Below are 13,644 nucleotides of genomic sequence, written 5' to 3' on the forward strand. Positions count from 1 at the left end.
CTTACCACCCAACCTCCATAAGCCAGCCCCCCCCCCCAAACAGCTCTCTAACCCTCCCCCTCTACCTATTTGCCGCCATCTTGGGTACTGACGGCTGTACCCAGTTTGCTAAAAAATGTGGCTTTTTTTTATTTATAATCCCCATTTTTCTGTAGTGTAGCTGCTCCTCCCTCAATACCCTACCTCCCTCCCAGATACCTTTCCCAACATTTATTCCCCCTCTCCCTCCTTCCCTTACACTTTGCTGTAGTGTAGCGGTTCCACCTGCTCCCACCGCCCCCCTATTGCGCGCTCCCAGACCCATCATCCTGCCTAACGATCACTTCCACCGCTTGAAACCCCTGAGGATGTACCAGGTTTTTGTAGGACCTGGTACGTCCTTGGTCGTTAAGGGGTTAAGGTAAAGTAGTAAATAATAAGTGAGATCCTTTTCTGGAGATAAATAGGTTTAGGAATATGAAAATTATGTAAATTTTTTTTTTTTTTTTTTGCCTGACATTTATGATTTATTTATGTTTTCATTGTCAGGGTATTGAGAAAACCTCTACAATGCTGTCACTGAATTCATTCAAAAACTCTAATCTGTCCGAATTGGGTCTACAAGAAATAAAGACTGTTGGTTATTCCAGTCCTAGAAATAAGGCAGATGCAAGTAGGCAGTCCTCTGGGGAAAATGAGACTGCACCAGAACTTCAATTAGGACTCGATGTAAATGAGCATAGTGCTTTACAAAAAAACATAGAGCCCCTGACCCAGGAACGGACTGATTCAAACAGCCAACAAGAAACTGCTCTCTGTGGTAGGGGTAATATGTTTCCTACTTGGGTACAAAGCCCGGACCGAACAGGTGTGAACTTCTCGCCTATGAATTCTAATTTAAAAGACCTGACCCCTTCACATCAGTTGGAGGTTGGTGGGGGGTTCAGAATGAATGAGTCAAAATGTTTGATTCAAGAAGATTCCAGAGGCATGTTTATGGATGCTTCTATTATTTTTTGCTCTTCAGAAGAAGGACTTATGTCTGGTTTCGGAAGGACTCTTAATGGCGATAGCATTTTGGATGGAAATGGAGCACCTCTTAATCCTCCTCAAAAGAAAAAGGTACACACAAATTAATCAATATTGTAGAACAGTGTTTCTCAACCTTTTTTTATAGAATATTCCACTACAGGTATTGGTTTTTTCTCTCCAAGTACCCCAGCTGCAACACCTAAATATTATTAGTTTTGTGGGGATTTCTCCAACATAGGTGTGTCCGGTCCACGGCGTCATCCTTACTTGTGGGATATTCTCTTCCCCAACAGGAAATGGCAAAGAGCCCAGCAAAGCTGGTCACATGATCCCTCCTAGGCTCCGCCTACCCCAGTCATTCTCTTTGCCGTTGTACAGGCAACATCTCCACGGAGATGGCTTAGAGTTTTTTAGTGTTTAACTGTAGTTTTTATTATTCAATCAAGAGTTTGTTATTTTAAAATAGTGCTGGTATGTACTATTTACTCAGAAACAGAAAAGAGATGAAGATTTCTGTTTGTATGAGGAAAATGATTTTAGCACCGTAACTAAAATCCATGGCTGTTCCACACAGGACTGTTGAGAGCAATTAACTTCAGTTGGGGGAACAGTGTGCAGTCTCTTACTGCTTGAGGTATGACACATTCTAACAAGACGATGTAATGCTGGAAGCTGTCATTTTCCCTATGGGATCCGGTAAGCCATGTTTATTAAGATAGTAAATAAGGGCTTCACAAGGGCTTATTAAGACTGTAGACTTTTTCTGGGCTAAATCGATTCATTATTAACACATATTTAGCCTTGAGGAATCATTTATTCTGGGTATTTTGATATGATTATATCGGCAGGCACTGTTTTAGACACCTTATTCTTTAGGGGCTTTCCCTAATCATAGTCAGAGCCTCATTTTCGCGCCGGTATGGCGCACTTGTTTTTGAGGACAGCATGGCATGCAGCTGCATGTGTGTGGAGCTCTGATACATAGAAAAGTCTTTCTGAAGGCATCATTTGGTATCGTATTCCCCTTTGGGCTTGGTTGGGTCTCAGCAAAGCAGATTCCAGGGACTGTAAAGGGGTTAAATATAAAAACGGCTCCGGTTCCGTTATTTTAAGGGTTAAAGCTTCCAAATTTGGTGTGCAATACTTTTAAGGCTTTAAGACACTGTGGTGAAATTTTGGTGAATTTTGAACAATTCCTTCATACTTTTTCGCAATTGCAGTAATAAAGTGTGTTTAGTTTAAAATTTAAAGTGACAGTAACGGTTTTATTTTAAAACGTTTTTTGTGCTTTGTTATCAAGTTTATGCCTGTTTAACATGTCTGAACTACCAGATAGATTGTGTTCTGACTGTGGGGAAACCAAGGTTCCTTCTCATTTAACTATATGTATTTTATGTCATAAAAAATTTTAGTAAAAATGATGCCCAAGATGATTCCTCAAGTGAGGGGAGTAAGCATGGTACTGCATCATCCCCTCCTTCGTCTACACCAGTCTTGCCCATACAGGAGGCCCCTAGTACATCTAGTGCGCCAATACTCCTTACTATGCAACATTTAACGGCTGTAATGGATAATTCTATCAAAAACATTTTAGCCAATATGCCCACTTATCAGCGAAAGCGCGACTGCTCTGTTTTAGAAAATTCTGTAGAGCATGAGAACGCTGATGATATGGTTTCTGAAGGGCCCCTACACCAGTCTGAGGGGGCCAGGGAGGTTTTGTCTGAGGGAGAAATTTCAGATTCAGGAAACATTTCTCAACAAGCTGAACCTGATGTGATTACTTTTAAATTTAAGTTGGAACATCTCCGCGCTCTGCTTAAGGAGGTGTTATCCAATTTCGATGATTGTGATTATCTGGTCATTCCAGAACCACTATGTAAAATGGAAAAGTTCTTAGAGGTCCCGGGGCCCCCCGAAGCTTTTCCTATATCCAAGCGGGTGGCGTACATTGTTAGTAAAGAATGGGACAGGCCCGGTATACCTTTAGTACCTCCCCCCATATTTATAAAATTGTTTTCTTATAGTCGACCCCAGAAAGGACTGATGGCAGACAGTCCCCAAGGTCGAGGGGGCGGTTTCTACTCTACACAAGCGCGCCACTATACCCATAGAAGATAGTTGTGCTTTCCAAGATCCTATGGATAAAAAATTAGAAGGTCTGCTAAAGATGTTTGTTCAGCAAGGTTCCCTTCTACAACCAATTGCATGCATTGTCCCTGTCACTGCAGCCGCGTGTTTCTAGTTTGATGAGCTAGGAAAGGCGATTATTAGTAATTCTTCTTCTTATGAGGAGATTATGGACAGAATTCGTGCTCTTAAATTGGCTAATTCTTTCACCCTAGACGCCACCTTGCAATTGGCTAGGTTAGCGGCGAAAAAATTCTGGGTTTGCTATTGTGGCGCAGAGCGCTTTGGTTAAAATCTTGGGCTGCGGATGCGTCTTCCAAGAACAAATTGCTTGACATTCCTTTCAAGGGGAAAACACTCTTTGGCCCTGACTTGAAAGAGATTATCTCTGATATCACTGGGGGCAAGGGCCACGCCCTTCCTCAGGATAGGTCTTTTCAAGACCAAAAATAAACCTAAGTTTCGTCCCTTTCGCAGAAACGGATCAGCCCCAAGGGCTACGTCCTCTAAGCAGGAAGGTAATACTTCTCAAGCCAATCCAGCCTGGAGACCTATGCAAGGCTGGAACAAAGGAAAGCAGGCCAGGAAACCTGCCACTGCTACCAAGACAGCATGAAATGCGGGCCCCCGATCCGGGACCGGATCTGGTGGGGGGCAGACTCTCTCTCTTCGCTCAGGCTTGGGCAAGAGATGTTCTGGATCCTTGGGCGCTAGAAATAGTCTCCCAAGGTTATTCTCTGGAGTTCAAGGGGCTTCCTCCAAGGGGGAGGTTCCACAGGTCTCAGTTGTCTTCAGACCACATAAGAAGACAGGCATTCTTACATTGGGTAGAAGACCTGCTAAAAATGGGAGTGATTCATCCTGTTCCATTAGGAGAACAAGGGATGGGGTTCTACTCCAATCTGTTCATAGTTCCCGAAAAAGAGGGAACGTTCAGACCAATCTTAGATCTCAAGATCTTGAACAAGTTTCTCAAGGTTCCATCGTTCAAGATGGAAACCTTTCGAACACTTCTTCCTTCCATCCAGGAAGGTCAATTCATGACCAAGGTGGATTTCAAGGATGCGTATCTACATATTCCTATCCACAAGGAACATCATCGGTTCCTAAGGTTTGCATTCCTGGACAAGCATTTCCAGTTCGTGGCGTTTTCTTTCGGATTAGCCACTGCTCCTAGGATTTTCTCATAGGTACTAGGGTCCCTTCTGGCGGTGCTAAGACCAAGGGGCATTGCTGTAGTACCTTACTTGGACGACATTCTGATTCGAGCGTCGTCCCTTCCTCAAGTAAAGGCTCACACGGACATTGTCCTGGCCTTTCTCAGATCTCACGGATGGAAAGTGAACGTGGAAAAGAGTTCTCTATCTCCGTCAACGAGGGTTCCCTTCTTGGGAACTATAATAGACTCCTTAGAAATGAGGATTTTTCTGACAGAAGCCAGAAAAACAAAACTTCTAGACTCTTGTCGGATACTTCATTCCGTTCCTCTTCCTTCCATAGCGCAGTGCATGGAAGTGATAGGTTTGATGGTAGCGGCAATGGACATAGTTCCTTTTGTGCGCATTCATCTAAGACCATTACAACTGTTCATGCTCAGTCAGTGGAATGGGGACTATTCAGACTTGTCTCCGAAGATACAAGAAAATCAGAGGACCAGAGACTCATTCTGTTGGTGGCTGTCCCTGGACAACCTGTCACAAGGGATGACCTTCCGCAGACCAGAGTGGGTCATTGTCACGACCGACGCCAGTCTGATGGGCTGGGGCGCGGTCTGGGGATCCCTGAAAGCTCAGGGTCTTTGGTCTCGGGTAGAATCTCTTCTACCGATAAATATTCTGGAACTGAGAGCGGTATTCAATGCTCTCAAAGCTTGGCCTCAGCTAGCGAGGGCCAAGTTCATACATCAACCATCAGGGGGGAACAAGGAGTTCCCTAGCGATGGAAGAAGTGACCAAAATCATTCTATGGGCGGAGTCTCACTCCTGCCACCTGTCTGCTATCCACATCCCAGGAGTGGAAAATTGGGAAGCGGATTTTCTGAGTCGTCAGACATTGCATCCGGGGGAGTGGGAACTCCATCCGGAAATCTTTGCCCAAGTCACTCAACCGTGGGGCATTCCAGACATGGATCTGATGGCCTCTCGTCAGAACTTCAGAGTTCCTTACTACGGGTACAGATCCAGGGATCCCAAGGCGGCTCTAGTGGATGCACTAGTAGCACCTTGGACCTTCAAACTAGCTTATGTGTTCCCGCCGTTTCCTCTCATCCCCAGGCTGGTAGCCAGGATCAATCAGGAGAGGGCGTCGGTGATTTTGATAGCTCCTGCGTGGCCACGCAGGACTTGGTATGCAGATCTGGTGAATATGTCATCGGCTCCACTATGGAAGCTACCTTTGAGACGAGACCTTCTTGTTCTAGGTCCGTTCGACCCACTCCAGCTGACTGCTTGGAGATTGAACGCTTGATCTTATCAAAGCGAGGGTTCTCAGATTCTGTTATTAATACTCTTGTTCAGGCCTGAAAGCCTGTAACCAGAAAAATTACCACATAATTTGGTATATCTGTTGGTGTGAATCTGCAGGATTCCCTTGGGACAAGGTTAAGATTCCTAAGAGTCTATCCTTCCTTCGAGAAGGATTGGAAAAAGGATTATCTGCAAGTTCCTTGATGGGACAGATTTCTGCCTTGTCTGTGTTACTTCACAAAAAGCTGGCAGCTGTGCCAGATGTTCTAGCCTTTGTTCAGGCTCTGGTTAGAATCAAGCCTGTTTACAAAATTTGGACTCCTCCTTGGAGTCTCAACCTAGTTCTTTCAGTTCTTCAGGGGGTTCCGTTTGAACCCTTACATTCCGTTGATATTAAGTTATTATCTTGGAAAGTTTTGTTTTTGGTTGCAATTTCTTCTGCTAGAAGAGTTTCAGAATTATCTGCTCTGCAGTGTTCTTCTCCTTATCTGGTGTTCCATGCAGATAAGGTGGTTTTGCGTACTAAACCTGGTTTTCTTCCAAAAGTTGTTTCTAACAAAAACATTAACCAGGAGATAGTTGTGCCTTCTTTGTGTCCTAATCCAGTTTCAAAGAAGGAACGTTTGTTGCACAACTTGGATGTAGTTCGTGCTCTCAAATTTTACTTAGCAGCTACTAAGGATTTCAGACAAACTTTGTCTTTGTTTGTTGTTTATTCTGGTAAACGGAGAGGTCAAAAAGCAACTTCTACCTCTCTCTCCTTCTGGATTAAAAGCATTATCCGATTGGCTTATGAGACTGCCGGACGGCAGCCTCCTGAAAGAATCACAGCTCACTCCACTAGGGCTGTGGCTTCCACATGGGCCTTCAAGAACGAGGCTTCTGTTGATCAGATATGTAAGGCAGCGACTTGGTCTTCACTGCACACTTTTTCTAAATTTTACAAATTTGATACTTTTGCTTCTTCTGAGGCTATTTTTGGGAGAAAGGTTTTGCAAGCCGTGGTGCCTTCCATTTAGGTGACCTGATTTGCTCCCTCCCTTCATCCGTGTCCTAAAGCTTTGGTATTGGTTCCCACAAGTAAGGATGACGCCGTGGACCGGACACACCTATGTTGGAGAAAACAGAATTTATGTTTACCTGATAAATTACTTTCTCCAACGGTGTGTCCGGTCCACGGCCCGCCCTGGTTTTTTTTTTTAATCAGGTCTGATAATTTATTTTCTTTAACTACAGTCACCACGGTAACATATGGTTTCTCCTATGCAAATATTCCTCCTTAACGTCGGTCGAATGACTGGGGTAGGCGGAGCCTAGGAGGGATCATGTGACCAGCTTTGCTGGGCTCTTTGCCATTTCCTGTTGGGGAAGAGAATATCCCACAAGTAAGGATGACGCCGTGGACCGGACACACCGTTGGAGAAAGTAATTTATCAGGTAAACATAAATTCTGTTTTTTAGAGAAAATTAAGAAAACCTGCATATTCAAAGATAGCTTTGCTGAAAATTTAGCAAACCTTTGGAAATATTAGAGCAACTAATAAATCACTTACATTAGAGCAAAAAAACATGATGAGTAATGATTATGTCACCACACTTCTGCTTCTAACTTTATCACATACTAATCAGGCTCATTTCATTGTGGCGAACTTGGGTATAGAATACTTTGCACATTTTACCATGGCATTTGTTTCTTTATATATTTATATTTAACTCTGCCACCAAAGCTTACACATAGCTTCATGATACCTTTTCACAGTGATATAAAATTTACCTGACACTTTCCCTGTGGCAAACTTTATATCAGTGTTTCTTTCATGTAATTGGCAAGAGTCCATTAGCTAGTGACGTATGGGATATACATTCCTACCAGGAGAGGTGCAAAGTTTCCCAAACCTCAAAAATGCCTATAAATACACCCCCCACCACACCCACAATTCAGTTTTACAAACTTTAATAGTGAAAAACAGTTAAGAGTGAGTGCACCTATTGGATTGAGACAGCTCAACCCTGATAAACAGCTGTTCCTTCAAACAACTGTGAGGGATCGATGGGGTAAAAAACAAGTGAGGGGAGCTGTGTGTATTTCAATACATAAATAATATGTGTTACCGTGACCTTTAAATGAGCTTCTCGTATTGGTTTCAAAATTCAATCATAATATATATTGCGCTGCGATAAGGTAAACAAATAGGTGAAAATTGGGTGAAAAATAGTGAAAATATGACTACAAGAGGTTAAAAAACAAAATATTTAATTGTTGCCATACAAAACAATATTGGACTAGATAATATATTCTGATAGGATAATATATTCTGATAGGATAATAAGTGGTAAAGAGCTCTATTACCTTGCGTATATTATATATTAAAATTCCTTAATCACAAGTTAAAATTGACAATAAATTCACAATAAATTCATGCTATAGTGTTCAAAGCATATGATAAAAACAGATTAAGTTAAAATAATTAACGTAGGAGGTGGAAATAAATGTTCATCTGATGAATTGCAAGTATCTTTTGATGTGACTTTAAATGTGACTTTTAGTTGGAAATGAAATTACTCAGTTTGCTTGAAATAATTTTTCCAGGTGTCTGGTTGAAACAGACAAGCCTTTATGTGAATAATTTTTTTTTTTTTTTTTTTTTTTCGCTGTAGTTAAAACTTGTAGATCGAAATTGTAGATGAAGATAACAACTACTGGATGGTAAAGATGCTGAAACTGTTTACCTAAACTGGGTTTGCAGGAGTTTCAGTTGTTGATAAAACTTGGTTCTATATGTAACGTAGGAGGTGGAAATAAATGTTCATCTGATGAATTGCAAGTATCTTTTGATGTGACTTTAGATGTGACTTTTAGTTGGAAATGAAATTACTCACAGTTTGCATGAAATAATTTTTCCAGGTGTCTGATTGGTTGAAACAGACAAGCCTTTATGTGAATAAAATAATTTTTCCGCTGTAGTTGAAACTTGTAGATAGAAATTGTAGATGAAGATAACAACTACTGGATGGTAAAGATGCTGAAACTGTTTACCTAAACTGGGTTTGCAGGAGTTTCAGTTGTTGATAAAACTTGGTTCTGTATATTTAAACTGTTATCTAAGACTTGGTTTGCAGGAGTTTCAGTTGTTGGTATGACTTAATTATAGAAACTGTTTACCTTGTATTTATTTGCTGGAGTTTCTATTTTTCTGGTTGCGTGAGGTGTTTGAATGCTTCTCTTTGTAGGTGTCTGTTTGTAGCTGAAACTATATACCCTCCCAGGGTTTGCTGGAGTTTCAGTGATTGATGGTTGGTCTGTAGTGAAACTGTTTACCTAGGAAAGGTTTGCAGGAGTTTCAGACCACCTGTTGGTTATAAAAATCTTTTCTTAAGAGTTGCTGGAGCTGTATACCTTTTTCAAGGTTTGCTGGAGCTTCAGGTCTGGTGAGTGTCCACTTTAAGTCTTGTGGTGCTCGGTGTATAGCAATCACCGGTTACGGATTTTTTCGTGTTCAATCCTGGGTAGTCTCAGATGCAGACTTGAGTTGTTGGAGTGCACACTAGGGGCAAATCTACGCGTTTCGGCTTAAGCCTTTATCAAGATGCCGAAGGTGTGCTGGTCTTGAGTTTTTAAAGGTGTAGGCGTGATTTCATTGGAGCAATTTGAAATCTGGATCAGCCAATCAGCAAATTGATTGGTAACTACATAGGTTTGTAGCAATTAGTTTTATTATGTTGAAAAAAGGACCTTAGTTTTACCTTGAACATAGGAAAATTGATAAATAAAATATGACATTTATGAAATAGGAAACAATAATAAAATATTTTGATAATTTTAATGGACATTTTTTTGAAATGTAAAAATGTTTAAAAAACTTTTTAAAACTTGTAGATATTAGAACAATTAAATATTTGTTGCCTCTTATAGTTGGGAGTTAAAGAGTTTTTTTGCAAAAAACAAATTTTAAAATTAATTGTGCGTGTCTAATTTCATTGATACAATAATATTTTTGTTATATTCTTTTCTTTGATGCATTATTTTGGACAGTTTGGTAAATGTACCATTGCTTTAATTTTATTTGGATTTTATGGACTTATATTGGTCTCCCTTTAAATTTATATCTTTGAGTGCTAATGTGGGAGGTTCTTATATTCAAGTATAGAAAGGTATTAATTTAAAGAGGAATTTTTACTTATTCTATATGTGAGGATCAATTTATTTCACCTAAAATTTATAGGTGTAAATTTGTAATTTATAGTACAGATTAGTATGACGTTATTGGCTGTTTTTTTTAATGAGAAAATTAAGATCAAATTCCATATTTAGTCCGTGGGGGTGTAGAGTTTTAAAAGAGTGGATATATTCTGCTTCTTTTCTCAGAAGTAGATTTTCTATGTTTCCCCCTCTAGGGTTTAAAATGATTTTCTGAACACCCCAAAATTTCATATGTCTAGTATTGCCATTATGGCATTCTGTAAAGTGTTTGTATAGAATTGTATTAGTAGCTTTATGCTCAATGTGATGTAAGTGTTCTCTAATGCGATCTCTTAGCATTCGACTAGTTTGGCTAAAATATTGATGGCCACATAAGCATTGTATGCAATAAATTACATTTTTGTCTGAGCAGCGGATAATTTCTTTAATATTAATATATTGTTTCGTGTTGTTTGATTGTAAAGATTTAGTTTCTTTCATGTAATTAACAAGAGTCCATGAGCTAGTGACGTATGGGATATACATTCCTACCAGGAGGGGCAAAGTTTCCCAAACCTTAAAATGCCCATAAATACACCCCTCACCACACCCACAAATCAGTTTTACAAACTTTGCCTCCAAGGGAGGTGGTGAAGTAAGTTTGTGCTAGATTCTACGTTGATATGCGCTCCGCAGCAAGTTGGAGCCCGGTTTTCCTCTCAGCGTGCAGTGAATGTCAGAGGGATGTGAGGAGAGTATTGCCTATTGAATGCAGTGATCTCCTTCTACGGGGTCTATTTCATAAGGTTCTCTGTTATCGGTCGTAGAGATTCATCTCTTACCTCCCTTTTCAGATCGACGATATACTCTTATATTTACCATTTCCTCTACTGATTCTCGTTTCAGTACTGGTTTGGCTTTCTACAAACATGTAGATGAGTGTCCTGGGGTAAGTAAGTCTTATTTTCTGTGACACTCTAAGCTATGGTTGGGCACTTTATTTATAAAGTTCTAAATATATGTATTCAAACATTTATTTGCCTTGACTCAGAATGTTCAACTTTCCTTATTTCCAGACAGTCAGTTTCATATTTGGGATTATGCTTTAATTATCATATTTTTCTTACCTCAAAAATTTGACTTTTTCCCTGTGGGCTGTTAGGCTCGCGGGGGCTGAAAATGCTTCATTTTATTGCGTCATTCTTGGCGCGGATTTTTTTGGCGCAAAAATTCATTTCCGTTTCCGGCGTCATACGTGTCGCCGGAAGTTGCGTCATTTTTTTGACGTTATTTTGCGCCAAAAATGTCGGCGTTCCGGATGTGGCGTCATTTTTGGCGCCAAAAGCATTTAGGCGCCAAATAATGTGGGCGTCTTATTTGGCGCCAAAAAATATGGGCGTCGCTTTTGTCTCCACATTATTTCAGAATCATTTTTCATTTGCTTCTGGTTGCTAGAAGCTTGATGTTTGGCATTTTTTCCCATTCCTGAAACTGTCTTATAAGGAATTTGATCTATTTTGCTTTATATGTTGTTTTTTCTCTTACATATTGCAAGATGTCTCACGTTGCATCTGAGCCAGAAGATACTACAGGAAAACCTCTGCCTGCTGGATCTACCAAAGCTAAGTGTATCTGCTGTAAACTTTTGGTAGCTATTCCTCCAGCTGTTGTTTGTATTAAATGTCATGACAAACTTGTTAATGCAGATAATATTTCCTTTAGTGATGTACCATTGCCTGTTGCAGTTCCCTCAACATCTAAGGTGCAGAATGTTCCTGATAACATAAGAGATTTTGTTTCTGAATCCATAAAGAAGGCTTTGTCTGTTATTTCTCCTTCTAGTAAACGTAAAAAGTCTTTTAAATCTTCTCTCTCTACAGATGAATTTTTAAATGAACACCATCATTCTGATTCTTTGGACTCTTCTGGTTCAGAGGATTCTGTCTCAGAGATTGATGCTGATAAATCTTCATATTTATTTAAGATGGAATTTATTCGCTCTTTACTTAAAGAAGTACTAATTGCTTTAGAAATAGAGGATTCTAGTCCTCTTGATACTAATTCTATACGTTTGGATAAGGTTTTTAAAGCTGCTGCGGTTATTCCAGAAGTCTTTCCTGTTCCTAATGCTATTTCTGCAGTAATTGCTAAGGAATGGGATAGATTGGGTAATTCATTTACTCCTTCTAAACGTTTTAAGCAATTATATCCTGTTCCATCTGACAGATTAGAATTTTGGGACAAAATCCCTAAAGTTGATGGGGCTATTTCTACCCTTGCTAAACGTTCTACCATTCCTACGTCAGATGGTACCTCGTTTAAGGATCCTTTAGATAGAAAAATTGAATCTTTTCTAAGAAAAGCTTATCTATGTTCAGGTAATCTTCTTAGACCTGCTATATCATTGGCTGATGTTGCTGCAGCTTCAACTTTTTGGTTGGAAACTCTAGCGCAACAAGTAACAAATCGTGATTCTCATGATATTATTATTCTTCTCCAGCATGCTAATAATTTCATCTGTGATGCCATTTTTGATATTATTAGAGTTGATGTTAGATTTATGTCTCTGGCTATCTTAGCCAGAAGAGCTTTATGGCTTAAGACTTGGAATGCTGATATGGCTTCTAAATCAACTCTACTTTCCATTTCTTTCCAGGGAAACAAATTATTTGGTTCTCAGTTGGATTCTATTATTTCAACTGTTACTGGTGGGAAAGGAACTTTTTTACCACAGGATAAAAAGTCTAAAGGTAAAAACAGGGCTAACAATCGTTTTCGTTCCTTTCGTTTCAACAAAGAACAAAAGCCTGATCCTTCGTCCTCAGGAGCAGTTTCAGTTTGGAAACCATCTCCAGTCTGGAATAAATCCAAGCCTGCTAGAAAGGCAAAGCCTGCTTCTAAGTTCACATGAAGGTACGGCCCTCATTCCAGTTCAGCTGGTAGGGGGCAGGTTACGTTTTTTCAAAGAAATTTGGATCAGTTCTGTTCACAATCTTTGGATTCAGAACATTGTTTCAGAAGGGTACAGAATTGGTTTCAAGATGAGACCTCCTGCAAAGAGATTTTTTCTTTCCCATGTCCCAGTAAATCCAGTGAAAGCTCAAGCATTTCTGAATTGTGTTTCAGATCTAGAGTTGGCTGGAGTAATTATGCCAGTTCCAGTTCCGGAACAGGGGATGGGGTTTTATTCAAATCTCTTCATTGTACCAAAGAAGGAGAATTCCTTCAGACCAGTTCTGGATCTAAAATTATTGAATCGTTATGTAAGGATACCAACGTTCAAGATGGTAACTGTAAGGACTATATTGCCTTTTGTTCAGCAAGGGAATTATATGTCCACAATAGATTTACAGGATGCATATCTGCATATTCCGATTCATCCAGATCATTATCAGTTCCTGAGATTCTCTTTTCTAGACAAGCATTACCAATTTGTGGCTCTACCGTTTGGCCTTGCTACAGCTCCAAGAATTTTCACAAAGATTCTCGGTGCCCTTCTGTCTGTAATCAGAGAACAGGGTATTGTGGTATTTCCTTATTTGGACGATATCTTGGTACTTGCTCCGTCTTTACATTTAGCAGAGTCTCATACGAATCGACTTGTGTTGTTTCTTCAAGATCATGGTTGGAGGATCAATTTACCAAAAAGTTCTTTGATTCCTCAAACAAGGGTAACCTTTCTGGGTTTCCAGATAGATTCAGTGTCCATGACTTTGTCTTTAACAGACAAGAGACGTCTAAAATTGATTACAGCCTGTCGAAACCTTCAGTCTCAATCATTCCCTTCGGTAGCCTTATGCATGGAAATTCTAGGTCTTATGACTGCTGCATCGGACGCGATCCCCTTTGCTCGTTTTC

At 40.1% G+C, this 13,644-nt stretch overlaps 1 protein-coding gene across 5 annotated transcripts in view; it reads left to right on the plus strand.

Moving 5' to 3' along the window:
* Positions 1-13,644, plus strand: part of KMT2E (lysine methyltransferase 2E (inactive)) — a 464,054-nt gene that overhangs the window by 398,830 nt on the left and 51,580 nt on the right. For all 5 annotated transcript variants that reach the window (XM_053716547.1, XM_053716548.1, XM_053716550.1 and 2 more), the window contains one exon: positions 529-1,101. In XM_053716547.1, coding sequence (XP_053572522.1) covers positions 529-1,101 — 573 coding nt within the window. The remainder of the gene's footprint in view (positions 1-528; positions 1,102-13,644) is intronic.

This window comes from Bombina bombina, chromosome 6 (assembly GCF_027579735.1).
Source record: "Bombina bombina isolate aBomBom1 chromosome 6, aBomBom1.pri, whole genome shotgun sequence".
NCBI classification, from domain to species: Eukaryota; Metazoa; Chordata; class Amphibia; order Anura; family Bombinatoridae; genus Bombina; species Bombina bombina.